Here is an 18068-nt window from a genome sequence, read left to right as displayed (position 1 = left end):
GCCTTGACTCCCCCTGCTTGTGGAAGTCCCGGAACTGCTGTCGGCACACTCATAGTGCCTTCGTTCCTGCTCTTGCCGGCCGCCTCCATTGCGTGCTGACCCACCTCTTCCACCACGCCCATAGTGCCGATCCGTTCCCGTGTACAGCATCCGGCTGTCCGGGGATGCACTGGTAGATGCACCGGCGTGGTTCTCCTCTACAAGGAGCATCGACTGTAAGTCGAAGAATGAGGGGGTATTCTCCCTTGTACACACCGCAGTCCGGAATGCTCCGAACTTGGACACCAGGCCTCCAAGACATACCTGCACCATCTCGTCTTCCTCTATGGTAACATTGATAGAGGCGAGCGAGTCGTAGATCTCCTTTATCCGGCCCGTGTAGTCTGCCATGGACATGTTCTTCTGTCGAACAGCGCTCAACTCTTGTCTGAATTGCAGCTTCCGGGCAGTGGTGCTTGTGGCGAAAACCTTTTTCAGGTTCCTCCAAGCATCCTTCGGTGTCTTGGCGTCACGGATGTGGCTAAGCAACTGATCGCCGACACTGGACGCGAAGCAGTACATCACCCTGCTTGCCACCTGTTCCCATACCGGGAAGTCCTTGTGTGCCGAGTCGGGTGCCGCATCATTCGCTCCTTCGACATAACTCCGGTACCCGTGTCCAAGCAGGTACTGGTGCATCTTGTAAGACCAGGATGCGTAGTTGCTCCTGTCGAGCTTCTCCACCGGGAGCGACATAGCCATGCCTCTATCCATGTCTTCTACTGTGTCTGTTTTCGACCTGTTAGGGTTTTCTTCTCAAGAGTTAAATGTCTGCAGCAGAGGTTCTCAACCCTCGCGCTCTGATACCATGTAAACGTGAGTGTTTGCGGAAGCGTAAAACAGAGAACAACACAGAGAGAGAGAGAGAGACAGAGACAGAGACAGAGAGAGCAGAACGTAATTTCAAAATTATATCAAGACTCTGCATACACACTGTGCTAAGTAGCACTATTTATACAAGTCCTCTTGGGACTGACAGAAGTACCATGTACTTCAATGCTCACACAAGCATCTGACACTTACTACGAGACTATAGATACCTAGTAGTCTATCCTATTCTAGGCTTCCGATTGGACTGCCGGTTACGGACTGCACCTGGCCTCCACTGCTTGCCGGTTCGGTTGCTCACCGTCATACCGATCTGTTTCGCCCGATCCGTCTCGCTTACCGGCTCCGGCTTATTTAGCCGATCCGGCTCCGGTTGAACTTACTGCTCAACACTACCCTACCATGATCCGGCTCGAAGCTGGGATTGTATTCTTTCCCTTGTAATACTTACATTTGCGTCTGTCTGTGTATATTTGTGTCTCCGTTGGTGTCGGGTGCTTCCCCTTTCCTGCGTTTCCTGTACATAAGAGCGTGAGTCAGGTCGGCCTATGTGTGTGTGTGTGCGTGAGTCGATGTCAAGCGCGCACTCCCTCTCTTTCTCTCTCTCCCTTCGGTTGCTTCCAGTGTGCTTCTGGGATGCCCTATAAAGGGTGAAGCACGACTTCCTATGCTCCGTCACTCCCTAGTTCGAGACCCCCGTGGTCTCGCCTTTCTCCACGCACGCGCATAACAACGCGACAACGGGCTGGCCGAGATGATGAACCGGACCATAATGGAGAGGGTCCGGAGTATGCTGGCGCATGCAAAACTACCCAAGAAGTTTTGGGCTGAGGCACTGTCGACGGCGACATATGTGATAAACAGATCACCCTCGGTTCCCTTGGACGGAGACACGGCACAGAGAGTCTGAACCGGTAAGGAAGTGTCCTACCGGCATTTGAAGGTATTCGGGTGTCTTGTGTATGTGCATGTAGCTAAGGACCGGAGAGGGAAACTAGATCCGAAGACCCGGCCATGCATATTCCTCGGTTACGGCGACGATGAGTTCGGCTACCGAGTGTGGGACTCGATCGACAAGAAGGTATTCCGGAGTCGAGATATTATCTTCATGGAGGACAAGATGCTTGCCGATTGGGAGTTGGAGAAGAAGATAATGAACTCCGAGTCAACTGGTAAGGATCGATTCTACAATGAGCAGACCCAACCGATAAGTGACCGGTTAGCACTCGAGGAACCAGTCGACTACGGTGAGGATACTGAACCGGCAGAAGAAGAAGTAGAGGAAGCTGAAACCGGAACCGGCCAAGACCCCGAATCGGATTCGGATGAAGAGCAAATGGAGGAGCCGGTTACCGAAGCCCAAAGACGGAGATATCCTCTTAGAGAGAGAAGGGCCCCCCGGAGATTTCTGGATGCAGAGCATGTGCTGCTAACCAATGAGGGGGAGCCAGAAAGCTTCGAAGAAGCGAAGGATGACATCCACAGACGAAAATGGTTAAGTGCCATGCAGGATGAAATGGATTCCCTGCATGAGAACCATACGTACGAATTGGTGGAGTTGCCGAAAGGAAAGCGGGCATTCCGAAACAAGTGGGTGTACAAGTTGAAACCGGGAGATGCCGGCAACCCCCCGAGATACAAAGCCAAGATCGTGGTGAAGGGGTTCCAGCAGAAGAAGGGCGTGGACTTTGACGAGATATTTGCCCCCAGTAGTAAAGATGACCTCCATCCGGATGGTGCTGAGTATAGCGGCAAGCATGGACCTCGAGGTAGAGCAGCTGGATGTGAAGACGACATTCCTTCACAGTGACCTCGAAGAGGAGATCTACATGCAGCAACCGGAAGGATTCATGGAGAAAGGAAAGGAGCAACTGGTTTGCCGGTTGAAGAAGAGCCTGTACGGACTGAAGCAGTCTCCCCGACAATGGTACTGGAAGTTCGACTCCTTCATGACCGATGAAGGGTACCACAAGACGTAGGCCGATCATTGTGTGTTTGTGAAGAAGTTCGAAGGAGGCGACTTCCTGATACTCCTTCTGTACGTGGACGACATGTTGATCATCGGACGGGACCAAGCCAAAATACGGATGCTGAAGAAAGCTCTCAACCGGACCTTCTCAATGAAAGACTTGGGTCCGGCAAGACAGATGTTGGGGATGCATATCATCCGGAACTGGCCAACGAAGCAACTGTGGCTGTCACAGGAGAAATACGTGACAAAGGTGCTTCAGTGGTTCAACATGTTAGAAGCGAAACCGATCGGATCGACACTTCCGGCAAACTGCAGATTATCCGGTAAGCAAAGCCCGAAGACAAAAGCTGAGAAGGCTGATATGATGAAGGTTCCATATGCCTCAGCCGTCGGGAGCTTAATGTACGCAATGGTATGTACCCGACCAGATATAGGATACGTAGTCGGAGTGGTGAGCCGGTTTATGAGCAATCCCGGCAAGGAGCACTGGAACGCGGTCAAATGGATACTCCGGTAACCGAAGGGCACTTCAAATATGTGTCTTTGATTTGGCTCCGGAAAACCTCAACTTGACGGTTTTACCGATTCAAACATGTCGGCTGATGTGGATACCAGCCGGTCTACATCCGAGTATGTAATGACATATGCAGGGGGAGCTGTTTCATGGCAGTCGAGGCTGCAGAAGACGGTTACGTTGTCAACCACGGAGGCGGAGTACATGGCGGCTGTGGAAGCGAGCAAGGAAATATTATGGATGAAGGACTTCATCGGAAAGCTCGGTATCCGGCAAGATGAATACCTACTCTATTGCGACAGTCAAAGTGCCATCCACCTTGCGAAGAATGCGGCCTACCATTCCCGGACGAAGCATATCCAACGAAGGTATCACTGGATCTAGGAAAGAGTAGATGACCAGGAGTTCGCGCTAACGAAGATCCCCACGGCTGAGAACGGGTCAGATATGTTGACCAAAGTATTGATACCCAACAAGCTGGATGCATGTCGAAAGCGGGTCGGACTAGTAAGACATCCCATGCCGGAGTGAAGGGGGAGTTTGTTAGGAAACAAGTCCCTCCGGATGGGAAGTGAGAAAAACAGTACTGATGAGCAAACTCGGCCGAGGCCGAAAACGGATGTGGAGTACCCAGTAACGGAAGACCCGGTGAGAACCGGATGAGGAGTACCTAGCAACGGAAGACCCGGTGAGAACCGGATGAGGAGTACCCGGCTACGGAAGACCCGGTGAGAACCGGATGACGAGTACCCGGCTACGGAAGACCCGATGAGAACCGGATGACGAGTACCCAGCTACGGAAGACCCGGTGAGAACCGGATGACGAGTACCCGGCAAGAGCTGGATGGTGAAGGCCCGGCGAGAAGTGCTCACCGGATGAAGGGACATATTTGTAAATATGTTTTCTGAGAGTCCATCGGGGCTATATTTGTAAATAGCCGAAAAGTCATATTAGTATAAATATGACTTAGGGCAAACTGAGAACTGTAGTATGTTGTTGTCATTCTAGTTGGCGCAAGATTAGAGCGCGTAACGGAGTACAGAGAGAGAGAGAGAAGAAGAGGTTGTTGCCTCTGTTGTAACCGCCGCTTGTGGCGAAGATAGCAAGCTCGAGGTCGTTGCCTCAGTGCTCTACTATTGTACATTCTGATATAGTGATAGTTTGCAGTTTGTGGGCTGCCGTGGTTTTTTCCCTAGTTTGGGTTTTCCACGTTAACATCCTGTGTACTCTTCTCTTCATTGTGTCGTGCGTTCATTATCCGTTTTCTGTGTTTTATCCTAGGCTCGGTTGTGGCCGAGCGTTGTTCATCGGGAGCGTGTGTTCTTGTCATTGTCTTCTTCAAGAAGCTCTTGGTCCGTGTTGGGGAGACGACTAAACATCTGGTCGAATTCGTCGTACACCCTCGAGGTGCTCATCTTCTTATTCTTCTATTCTATCCACTTGATCTAGGCATGTCGAGTCATCCTCATTGAGTCTTCAGTCACGAACTCCGCTAATATCGCTTTCTCAAACTCGGACCATGTTATCTTACCTTCTTGAAGCTCGATGACGCGTCTTTGGATGTTGTTGGCAACCACCCTCTTGAAACTCGTGATTTGTCGTGCTTCAGACACGTCTCTTTGATTCATCTCCCTTTTGTATGCGTCATGGAACTTCGTAACATTCCTTCCATCAAATTGACCCTTGAGCTCTACGACATGGTCGACGGCCTTCTCCACGCTCGCATCATTGTCTCGAGATCTCATCATTTGTTCGACGATTATCATCATCCTTTCAAACTCTCCCGCTTGGTTGCTTGAGGATGCCATCTCCAAGTATCGGTTGATCCTCGATTTGATCCTTCCTGCCGCCTCTTTCACGTCGGGTTCACCACCTAATTATGTCATGAAGATCCGTCACTACGTGCAGATCGTGAGGCGGAACCGCCGGGGTTCTGGACTGGAAGGATTCGAAGTTTGCACAAGCTTTAGCGAGAAAAGAATTAAGATAGATTGAAAGAAAGAGAGAGATTGAGATAAGATAGAACGCTTGATTTAGATTGAGAGAGAGATTAAGATTGAATTCTTGACTTTAGATTTCAAGAACAAGATTAATACATCAATTGGATAACGAATTTTCTTCTTAATTTTTTATTTAAAGTACAAAGTTCTTGATAAAAAATTTACATTAGTCCTTTCATCTTCCCCCCCCCCCTCTTCTATAGATGCCCTCATGCATTTGAGGGTACAAGACATGCATAAAATGCATGTTTGCCATTTGGCGCTCATGTATTACATGTGGTGCATGATAACCATGTCACTCATTTTTGCTCTCATGTATGAGAATTTACATGTAAACTTATAATGATAAAAATGTAATCTTTAAAGAAATGGTTTGGCTTAATGGTAAGCTTATTGCTTCCTATCTTGGAGGTGTTAAGTTCGAGTCTTGCTTACATCTTTTTCTTTTATGCACAAAATACTATTAGGCTTTTGGACCAAATATCTTTAAGACACCATGCACCATGATCAACCGACCCGATCGATCTGTCCGGTCCGCGTCCAGCCTCATCCGGTCGCCGGTTCCGCCCGATCACCAGTTCCGTCCGGTCGTCGGTCGTCGGTTTCGCCTAGTTTTCGACACCATCCGATTGCCGATTTCGGCCGGTTCTGGTTTGCTTGTCGGCCGGTTCCAGTTTGGTTTCCAGTTTATCGACCAATTCCGAATTGATTTCCGGCTGATTCCAGTTCCATTTTATTGCCAGTCGGTTTTTGGGAATTTGGCCACATTCATTCATCTAGACAAAGTGGCCAAAGTGCTCTTAGCACAAATGAAAAATAAGGGATCTCAATGTGCTTATATAGCCAGGGCCTTAACTTTTCTATCTATGTGGGATATTTCACAGTTTTATTTTTCTCTTTTTCTTTTACAAAACTTTATACCCACATAAGTTGACACTTAGATGTTCGTTTCTTATGTAGTAAAGTGCATCCGAAAGCTCTTCAAGACCTCCATCCTTTTGTAGTTTTATGTGATTTTCACACCATTGCCGAAAATCTTCACGACACCACATTCGAAGGCGGCCCTTTCCCAACACTCAACCCTCGCACTCTGATACTATGTCAAAGTTAAATGCGGAAGCTTTGACAAACCAGTTTATCTGGATATCAACAAAAAATAGACACAGGTATAATGAAAACCTTACGAAATACAGAGACAGAGAGTGGGAGAGACAAAGAGAGCAGAACAATGACTTTTATTACAAATAATAAACACTTTGTATATACAATGCGCTAAGTGAGCACTTTTATACAAGTCCATAAAGGATTGACAGAAGTACTGACAAGTACTTCAATGCTCATACGAGCGGCTGACACTGACTCCAAGGAATCTGCCTATGTACTAGGCTAGATTCATAGGCCTCCAACGGCCTACCGGTTACAGTCTGATTCGGCTCTTGGTTCCGGACACCGATCCGGATCCGGTTGAGCTTGTCCACTCAACATCTCCCTCTTTGCAGACTCAAACAGCGGATTGGTTGTGTTGCAGGTTCAAGCATTTTTAGGGTACGTCTTTAAATCTTCTACTTCTACGTATGTGCATGCCTTTTGTACATGGCTATGTACCTGCATGTATGTGTATATGTTAGGTATATGTATATGTATGCAGGCGAAAAATGTGCACATATATAATTGTGGAAACAATTGGAACGAATTGATCATATAATTTGCCAACATGGCCGTCTCAAGGAAATAAGGCAAATTGACAAGAATTTGGGAGATAAAGAAATGAGCGATTGAATTTCCTTAATGTGGGCAATTGCCGTATGTATACATGTATCTATTTATATGTATGTATGTATACTTTTATACATGCATATATGTAAATACACATATACATATACATATATATATATGTAGTTTTTGAAACAAAGAACCTTTCAATGAACTATCACAATTGACTCCTTCCCATATATCCATTTTAAGCATGGTTCCACCCGTCTCCATCACCATTACTAGTTCTTAACAATTTATTCTATAAATTTTAATCCTAGAGGCTGAAGTTGTGCAGTCTGATGATTTCTATAATGCCAATAGGGCTTGATCATGAGACCACCTCCACAACATCCTCTTCTTCATGTTTTGTTTTTATCAAATTAGAAAAGCATTGCATTAACAGAATCACGACACTATCAAGATCATCAAGATCATAATCATCCCCCAACTACAGTCTCCCCATGATCTATAGAATCAATCATTTGAATTTTTCACAATCTTCATCCTCACAAGAATCCACACATCAAGAAGCATAGAGTCATCCTACTATTGGTTGCAAAATTCTTTGTTGTATTGGTTGCAAAATAATGACAGCTTTTCAAAATCTTTTGAAACCAAGAGCCATTCTTTGATATCAATGTCAATCCTTCCAAACTATCACTTTCTTCTCACAACATATATATATATATATATATATAACCTCCCTCCCCTGTTTCTCTACTGTTCTCACATAACATTGATTCTATATCACCACCATCACCATTACTACTGATAACAAATATCAAATTACATCTTATCTACATTCAACATTACTACAAAAAGCTTCAAACTACTCGTTTGCATCTATCCACTTTAAGCATGGTTAGACCCATCACCATTTCCAGTACTCTCTATTGCCTTCTATTTCTCCTGTCCTCTCTTGGACTGCCACGAACCTCCGATTCTTGCACCATAGGAGATGCCGATGCCCTTCTCCGGTTCATGAATGCTGTCAACATAACATCTCTCAAGAAAGGTTGGGGGTTAAGAAATAGCAATGGGAGCTGTTGTGATTGGGAAGGAGTGAGTTGTGATGCTGTTTCTGCACAAATTGTGGCCATTTCTCTCCCCAGCAAAGGCCTATATGGGAGGTTCTCTCAAGGATTGGCCAACATTCCATCTCTTCAAGTTCTCAATATTTCTAATAATGACTTGGATGGGCCTCTCCCACAAGACCTCTCAACACTCTCATCCCTTCACACTCTTGATGTCAGTAGCAACAAATTTTCAGGCCAGCTCTCTGATGTATTACTTAATTTCAGCTCTTTGCAAGTACTTAACATCTCTACCAATGGCTTCAATGGTAGCTTGCCTTCCTCTTCTTTAAGGAATTTGAGCCATTTGAGGCTATTCCTGGCTAGCAACAACAATTTAAGTGGAGATTTGCCACTCACCCTATGCCAAACTGCCCCACTCCTTGAAGAGATGGATCTATCCTCTAACAATTTCTCAGGAACAATCTCAAAAGGTATTGGACTTTGTGCCTCTCTCCAAGCATTAGATGTTGGTGATAACAACTTGGTGGGTAATCTACCCCAAGGTCTCTACAACCTAACCGCGTTAACAATGCTTCGCCTTGCACGTAACCGTTTCGATGGCGAACTAGATAATGCTATCGGCAACCTAATCAATCTCTCTCATTTCATGTTGGATTTTAACAACTTCACCGGACAACTTCCCTCGAACCTCTCCTTGTGTACAAACCTAAAGGTATTCACCGCAAATGCAAACAAATTCAATGGTTCATTGGATGTCGTGCGATTCAATCAATTCCCGATGCTAGACAACCTTGATCTCAGTAGCAATGCTTTTGTTGAGTCAATCCCATCCTCATTAAATGAGTGTATAGCACTCAAGAGCATAAACATTGCGAGGAATAAACTTTCGGGAGAGATCCCATCGTCTTTTTGTATCGATTGAAGAACCTAACCACACTCTTGCTATCAAACAACAACCTTAATGGGAGCATAAGATCACTCGACAGCATTGAACATCTAGTGAGTGTGATCTTATCTAGGAATGTGTTCAACGAGGCACTACCCGATACAATACAAGGGGGTAACTAATCTACAAGTAATTGCCCTTGGAGACATCCGTCTCTTTGGTTCCATTCGAAAGTGGTTCCATTCCAAGGAACAATGAAGAAGAGCCCACTCTCTCTCTTACTTTTCTATCCACTTCTCTCTCTCTCTCTCTCTCTCTTTTCACACGTGTGTAATTTCCCCTCTCTCTTGTTTTCCTCACTCATGTGAGAGATTCACCCTTTCTTACTTTTAACTTTTACAAATTCATGTGCTTTCACACCCTTGGGCTTGGACGGCCTTGAACTCGTCTTGGGAATCATAGACGATTAAGGCCATCCAATTTTTACAACTAAATAAATAAAAAGGAGAAAGCAAAAAGAAACTAGATAAAAAGAAAAAATAAGAGAGAGAGAGAGAGAGAGATCACACCCATTGTAAGTAGTGTTTTTTACACACATTTATTAATATAATTGTGTGTTTTCACCAAAGAGAGAGAGAGAGAGAGAGAGTGCAACTTTTGGGGGGAGGAATTTTTTAATCCCATTTTTGCATGCTCTCTCTCTCTCCCTCCCTCCCTCTATCTCCCTCTCTTATTTTTTATGATTGGGTAAATACCCTATTTTGTTGTACACCAATTGGCTTATGGGCCAAATTTGGCCTTAGAAGATGTTAATATGTCTTCTTTCTTTCTTTCTTTCTTTCTTTCTTTCTTTCTACACAGTATGTTTCCTATCTCCAAGCTTCTAGGTCAAAAGAGATTTTGAAGTGGGATATAGTTTACTCGAATGGATGTAGCTCAGTTGGTAAGGTTGCCCCAATGGAGACGAGGTGGTCGTGGGTACAATCCCCTACATTTCCATACTGGCATCTATTGAATTAAGAGATATATTTTAAGTATATAATAAAGAGGTGAGAAAATTGGGTTATGTTAGGTATACTCTTGTCTATGTACCTGAGGCTTTTCTCATAGGGAAAAATCTGCACATATATAATGGGAACGAATTGATCATATAATTTACCATCTCAAAGAAATAAGGCAAAGTGAAAGGAATTTGGGAAATCAAAGAAAAGAGGAAAAATCTTTCTCATAGGGAAAAATCTGCACATATATAATGGGAACGAATTGATCATATAATTTACCATCTCAAAGAAATAAGGCAAAGTGAAAGGAATTTGGGAAATCAAAGAAAAGAGGAGTTGAATTTGGGCAATTTCCATATGTATACATATATATGTATCTATGTATCTATAAGTATGGATACTTTTATACATGCATATATGCAAATACACATATACATACATAATAGCTTTTGAAACAAAGTACTCCTTTGTATCTATCTACTTTAGGCATGGTTCCACCCATCACCATCACACTTTACATATGTAAAGCCTTGCTCTGTTTCCTTCAATATCTTCCTTCTCCTCAATTTCCTAGCATTTATTTCACCTTTCTCACATCCATATCACCACCACCACCCTTACTACTGATAACAAATATCAAATTACATCTTAATTTCTAGATTCAACAACTGTACAAGAAGATGTAAAGATAACATGTGTACAGATGCTTCAAACTACTCCCTTTGCATGTATGTATCCACTCTAAACATGGTTAGACCCATCACCATTACTAGTAATTTGTATTGCTCTCTATTTCTCCTGTCCTCTCTTGGGCTGCTACGAACCTCCGATTCTTGCACGAGAGGAGATGCCGATGCCCTTCTCCAATTCATGAATTCTGTGAACATAACATCTCTCAAGAATGGTTGGAGCTTAAGCAGCAGGAATGGGAGCTGTTGTGATTGGGAAGGAGTGAGTTGTGATGCTGTTTCTGCACAGATTCTGGGCATTTCTCTCTCCAGCAAAGGTCTTAATGGGAGTTTATCTCAAGGATTGGCCAACATTCCATCTCTTCAAGTTCTCAATGTTTCTAATAATCACTTATATGGGCCTCTCCCACAAGACCTCTCAACACTCTCATCCCTTCACACTCTTGATGTCAGTAGCAACAAATTTTCAGGCCAGCTCTCTGATGTACTAGTGAATTTCAGCTCTTTGCAAGTGCTCAACCTCTCTACCAATGCCTTCAATGGTAGCTTGCCTTCCTCTTCTTTAAGGAATTTGAGCCTCTTGAGGAAATTCCTAGCAAGCAACAATGATTTAAGTGGAGATTTGCCACTCACCCTATGCCAAACTGCCCCACTTCTTCAAGAGATGGATCTATCCTCTAACAATTTCTCAGGAACAATCTCAAAAGGTATTGGACTTTGTGCCTCTCTCCAAGCATTAGATGTTGGTGATAACAACTTGGTGGGTAATCTACCCCAAGGTCTCTACAACCTAACCGCGTTAACAATGCTTCGCCTTGCACGTAACCGTTTCGATGGCGAACTAGATAATGTTATCGGCAACCTAATCAATCTCTCTCATTTCATGTTGGATTTTAACAACTTCACCGGACAACTTCCCTCAAACCTCTCCTCGTGTACAAACCTAAAGGTATTCACCGCAAACGCAAACAAATTCAGTGGTTCATTGGATGTCGTCCGATTCAATCAATTCTCAATGCTAGAAAATCTAGATCTCAATAGCAATGCTTTTCTTGGGTCAATCCCATCCTCGTTAACTGAGTGTGCGGCCCTCAAGAGCATAAACCTTGCGAGCAACAAACTTTCAGGGGAGATCCCATCGTCTTTGTATCGATTGAAGAACCTAACCACGCTCTCGCTATCAAGCAACGACCTTAACGGGAGCATAAGATCACTCGATGGACGTGAGCATCTGGCGAGTGTGATCTTATCCAAGAATGTGTTCAACGAGGCACTACCTGATAGGATGCAAGGGGTAACTAATCTACAAGTGTTCGCCCTCGGAAACATCCGTCTCTTTGGTTCCATTCCAGAGTGGTTGAGGAATTGCACAAAACTACAAGTGCTTGACCTTTCGTGGAACAACCTAATCGGATCCATCCCACCATGGATTGGGTCCTTTCCACATCTTTTTTATTTGGACTTATCCAACAACTCTTTCTCGGGAACTATACCACCCGAATTGTTCTTGTTGCCCGCATTGATAAGTCTCGATTACAAGCTAACTGGATTGAAAGAGGTGGTTAACAACCTCGCAATAAAACAAGAACTTGATGCCCAAGAGCTACTATACACACAAGTTTCAGCGCTTCCACCGTCAATTTACCTCTCCCACAATCAGCTAAAAGGGTCCATACCCTCACAAATTGGTGCTTCTCTCATGCTTTTAGAGATAGATTTGAGTTTTAACAATTTGTCGGGAAACATCCCAGATGCGATCGGCGATATGACCGATCTAGAGAGCCTCGATTTATCATACAACTCTCTCATTGGTGGAATACCTTCGTCATTGATGAAGCTCACTTTTCTAGCTTATTTCAATGTTTCGTACAATCAACTCGAGGGTTCAATACCTCTCGACAACCAATTCTCGACATTTTCATACAAAAGTTATGAAGGGAACTCTGGTCTATGTGGTGCCCCTTTATCCTTTTCTTGTGGGAATGATGATGCCACCAAAACTGATCCCAATTCCACTTCAAGTAGGGGGGAAATCCCGATTAAGGCCACTGATATTTTTGAACCGATTGGTGTGGTCATTGGTTATGTTGCATTGATAGTGGGTTGGTTTACTTGGGATCTCACTAGAAAAAAGATGGGATAAGATTCGACCACATAAAATCTTGATGTCTAGTTTATATTCAATAATATAATAGATTTTAAGGGAAAATGTCATCAAATTTTGTAGTTTCTCTTTTCCGTGGTCATAAAGGACATACAACGTTGGTTGCAAACCTTTTGTGAGTTCAATGTAACAAACTATGCACGTGTTTTCAATTTCCCTTGGCACAATATAAACCCAAAGGTCTATGCAAATATGGAGCACATGTATCGAGCCAGAGTCGAGAACCTTCATGCCCGACATTCCTCTGTTTTTTATTCCTAGAGCAAAAGAAACCACCCTACATAGAGATGAGTTAAATTAGAAGAAAGCAAAGAAAAGTAGTGGAGCTTATGCCCACTCACAAAAGATGGGGTTGTCTGTCGAGCTCATTTCCATCATCCATGTTTGATCATCTATAAACCTTTGACCCCCAATATTGTGAAATATCAAGATGATGTTGACATGTTGAGGAGTTGTAGTACTAGTTCTCATGTTTTGAGGACAGAAAGTGAGAGTCCTATAGGTCAATCCACTCGTAGAGCCACCCAAAGTTCATGTGGTGCCTCCCTTTCTTCAACAACACACACGCACACACAACTTCAATGTTTGCTAAAGCCCAAACAACACTTCTAAGTATGTTGTTATTCAACTAGCTATTGCTCCAACCACTTCCTAATGAAAACCATACCAAGGAGCTTATTGATGATCATGATTCTTTCATTAACTATATCAATATCCCTAATCTAACATTCAATTACAACTATTTCACATCCTCTTGACATATTCTTTGTTTCAAGAACCCAAATGCCATGATTCGAGAGACTGTCGCAACCCCCGGAGAGATACTCTCCTGGTATCTTCTTCACGGACGCCGGAGAACTGACGTCATACGAAGAAGCTTTGGCAATGGAGTCAGAAATAAACTCTATTCGTATGAACAACACTTGGGACTTGGTCGAACTCTCGAAAAATCAACTTGCTCTTCTGTGCAAGTGGGTCTATCGAATTAAGGAGATGTTTGATTCGGCAAGCCCGAAGTTCAAGGCTAGATTAGTAGCCAAGGGTTTTCGACAAGAACACAACGTCGATTTTGACGAAAGCTTTTCACCAATGGTAAAAAAGACAACCCTTCGCTTTATGCTCGACGTAGTGGCAGCCGAAAACTTGGAGCTAATTCAGCTAGATGTCAAAACAGCTTTCCTCCATGGTGATCTTGAGGAGGAAATTTATATGGAGTAGCCAAAAGGCTTTGTGGTACTCAGCCAAGAACATCTAGTCTGCCGACTCAGGAAGAGTCTCTACACCCTAAAACAAGCGCCGCGATAATGGTATAAGAAGTTTGACGACTTCATCCAATCGATCGGCTTCTCAAAGAGCCATGAGGACCATTGTCTCTTCACGAAAACAGCTCGAGATGGATCACCCATCTTTCTCATCATCTACGTGGATGACATGCTAATTTCTGGACACCATGCAAGCGAACTAGCCGAACATGCGGTTGAAGTTTGCCATGAAGGATCTCAATCCGGCACGACACATTCTTGGCATGAAGATACGTCGGAATCGTAATCGACAACAATTGTTTCTGTCTCAATTTGACCACATTGGATGTGTCCTCGAACGCTTCAACATGCGATCAGAGAAATCTACCTCTACCCCGCTCCCTATTAATTCTCGGCTATCTCGTCGAGACTAACTGACATCCGGTCCAGAGGGGGAAATTATGAAATCAGTACCGTATGCACTAGTAGTCGGCTCCCTCATGTACGCGATGGTCGTGACACGGCCTGATATAGCTCACGTCGTTGGAGTCATCAGCAGATTTATGCATAACCCTGGTCGATCGCATTGGAATACAATTAAGCTTGTGTTAAGATATCTGGCGGGCAAAAGAGACCTTGGTATTCTGTTCAGACCGAACGACAACTCAGGTGTAGTCGGATATACCGACTCTGACTTTGTGGGCTGCATAGACAGCCGAAAATCAACAATCGGATATTGTTTCAAAGTTGGAAACGGGGTCATCTCATGGAAATCCAAACTTCAGGAATGCACGGCCACATCAACGACCGAAGCCGAATACGTAGTTGCTTCCGATGCGGCGAAAGAGGCCTTATGGCTCAGCCGGCTAGCCTGCATGTTTCGACAAGCCGAAATCGGCTCGACTCCGATTGTTTATAGCGACAGTCAAGGTGTTGTCGTTCTATCGAAAAATCCGGTTCAGCATAACGCCTCCAAGAATATCGACGTTCGATATCACTTCGTTCGGGATTGCGTCATTTCAGGGAAAATCGGCCTTGCAAAGATATCTATAACCGATAATATCGCGGACGCAATGACCAAGTGTCTCTCGGAAGATCGATTTCGATCTCTTACACAACACATGGGCGTAATGGAGAATCGGTTCGATTAAATCGAACAATTGCGATCCTTTTTCGGACACCAGACTTCGGTTGTTCAAAGCCTTGTATCAATATATATTATATACTCGTTTCGAGTATAAGTTTAATATGTATATGCCCATTATGAGGGAGTGTTGAATACGGGTGTCTAATGGACATATTCACATTGTCTCCTTTTGTACACACTAGGCTTTGACTATTTATGTAAATACTGAGAAGGGCAGTTGCCCTAAGTTAGTCAATATATAAATTGACTTTTTAACCTAGTTAAATGTTGTTGTTGCTCTTTGTTCTATTGCCTAATATACAACTAATTTGTTGTGGCTTTCTCTCTCTCTCTCTCTCTCTCTCTCTCTCTCTCTCTCTCTCTCTCTCTCTCTTGCGTGCTCTGCAGCATCTTGTTTAATGTTTCCATCTGCCATTGATCTTTTTGTCTACATACACCACTTCATGATAATCATATAGAAGATTTTCGCTTAAGTTCCGCATTCAAAGGCGGCCCTTTCCCAACAACAGGTGCCTTCCTCCTCCACGATTGTGGATTCTCCATATCAGTTTCCTCTTGCCATTGTCGACGCTTATCAAGATGCCTACAAGTGTTCTTCATCGCCGCCCAGTCCGCTACCAAGCCATTTGGTTGCATTTCGTCCTCCAAAAAACTGCCCAATTCTCACCGGTCTTTCATATCCACTGCCTTCAGGAATAGCAGGACTTTATCTCCATCAAGAACTCGTTGATCAGCACTCAGAAGTCGGTTGTACTTCTGGTCGAATTCCACTTGCGTTTCGTCCTCCAAAAAATTGCCCAATTCTCGCCGGTCTTCCATATCCACCGCCTTCAGGAATAACAAGACTTTATCTCCATTGAGAACTCGTTGATCAGCACTCAGAAGTCGGTTGTACTTCTGGTCGAATTCCGCATATTACACTCTCGACGCACACAGATTCTTCCCTTTCTTCTCGATCCAAATCATTAGCGTATGTCGAGTCATCTGTGACGCGTCTTCAACCACGTATTCAATGAGAAGCACCTTTTCGAACTCCGCCCAAGTTGCGTGCTCATTTTCGATCTCCATGACGCGCTCGCGAATCCTTGGTTCCACCACACGTTTGAAGCTAGAAATTTGTTTGAGATCGTTGAGATCCCTCTCCTGCATCTCGTTCTGATAGGTAGCAAGGAAATCTGTGATGGTCTTACCACCAAATCGTCCAGCTATCTCGATTGTTCGATCAACAGCTTTTTCGATTAAATCCTCTTGATTTCTCACTTTCAGCATGTATTCCACAACAGACACCACCATGCCTTTCATTAATTCCTCTCCTTGAGTTCCGCTTGTCAAAGCCATTGTTGCACTTGATATCCTCCCTACTGCCTCTTCACGTCAGGTTCACCACTTAATTATGTCGTGAAAAATCCATCACTATTTGTGGATCGTGAGGTGGAACCACCGGGGTTATAGAATGGAAGGAATTAAGGCTCACATGCTTAACACAAGCAAGATTTACACATGAGACAAGTAGGTAAAAGAAAATATCCATTTATTGCACAAGAAAATAGATTCTTTATAATTCTAGAATCATGGAGAGAGAAGAAGAGAAGAAGAAAAAAAAACTAGAGAAAAAAAAGAGTGGAACATATACGGAGTTCTTTGTCGATCATAGCCTCCATGTTCCTTTGCATACGTCCACTTTTAGTTGCATGGCCTCCATTTTTAGTTGCTTGGCCTTTATTTTTAGTTGCATGGACTCCTTTTTTAGTTGCTTAGCCTTTACTTTTAGTTGCATGGCCTCCTTTTTTAGTTGCTTGACCTTTACTTTTAGTTGCATGCAACCGTTGGTATAATTCGGCCCCATGATCCAATCATCCATAAAGTTCAGCCCATGCGTAATCCTTACATTGTCGTGAAGATTCCGGGCTATAGGCGGAAACAATGTGAAACGCGCAGGAACACTGGTGTGCACGAGTACACACCCCTAGTGAATTTAATAGTATAAGTACTAAGCATAGGTAGAAAGAGGTGTACTAGGTAGTTAAGGCATTAATTGGGATTCAAACATTGCGTAAGGAGGGAGAGTTGCGAGAAGAGTGAATCAGGGGGAAGAATCTAAGAAGGGAGAGCAACAGGTCATGAATGCTTTGTAACGGTCGCTCCTTGTGCTATAAAAGGGGCGACCTTTGACTGATTTAGGGATGTCATCTAGAGAGGAGAAAGGAAATAGAGAGGAGGGAAACGAGGAGTCCTACAACGGAACACCGGAAGGCGCTTCCCCTGCTCGCGTCAGATGCCCTAGGGGATCGACCTTCTGCGTGGCTACATATCTTTGTATCTAACTACTGTAGAGCTTGACGCTCTATCACCGGCACTGATCCAATTGTAATCACCCACAACGCCACGCGCATGTTTGGATTAATAGAAAACTTATCTACCTAACGCAAGTTGTACTCAGCATCTCTGTCTCCGCCTGTGTCTACACATGATCCTCGTACACTCTCTCTCTCATTTCGCTACCCTTCTCTGTTTAACCGTGGTCTCAGGGCTTACGTAAACCATAGACTCTTCCTCCTCACTTCTTGATACCTTGGTTCAAGACCCCCGTGGTCCTGTCCAACTTCTACACATCCACGAGGATTTTCTTGACATCTTTGGTGAACCCAACATGAACAGGGGCGGCAAAGGAATCTGAAATGAGAGGAAGCGAACTTGCAGAAGCAATGGTGGTGGCGGTAGACCGCTTGGTTAGCGGTCGCGAGGGCGCGAGTGCCCTCGATAGGGCCATAGAAGCAACGGTCGACAAGATAGG

General features: G+C 44.2%; 1 protein-coding gene across 1 annotated transcript; it reads left to right on the top strand.

The window, feature by feature from the left end:
• The first annotated feature begins 7952 nt into the window (after positions 1-7952).
• Positions 7953-13019, top strand: LOC147852153 (uncharacterized). The gene is made up of 2 exons (XM_087334420.1): positions 7953-9049; positions 10693-13019. Exons 1-2 carry the CDS (start codon positions 7968-7970, stop codon positions 12863-12865), a joined length of 3255 nt encoding a protein of 1084 aa, XP_087190546.1. The 5' UTR covers positions 7953-7967; the 3' UTR covers positions 12866-13019.
• Positions 13020-18068: the final 5049 nt, after the last annotated feature.

The sequence above is a fragment of the Azolla caroliniana genome, unplaced genomic scaffold (genome assembly GCF_043228905.1).
Source record: "Azolla caroliniana isolate FFs.n. ecotype wild unplaced genomic scaffold, voAzoCaro1.0.p SCAF_18, whole genome shotgun sequence".
Taxonomy (NCBI): domain Eukaryota; kingdom Viridiplantae; phylum Streptophyta; class Polypodiopsida; order Salviniales; family Salviniaceae; genus Azolla; species Azolla caroliniana.
The sequence above is the reverse complement of the archived record's forward strand: the minus strand, read 5'-3'. Positions and strand labels throughout refer to the sequence as shown.

Excerpts from the sequence above, each read along its gene's own strand:
- LOC147852153 (XM_087334420.1), top strand. The coding sequence starts at position 7,968 with ATGGTTAGACCCATCACCATTTCCAGTACTCTCTATTGCCTTCTATTT. Across the intron at positions 9,050-10,692 it reads CTTTCGGGAGAGATCCCATC|ATTCAACAACTGTACAAGAA; the intron begins GTCTTTTTGTAT and ends CTTAATTTCTAG.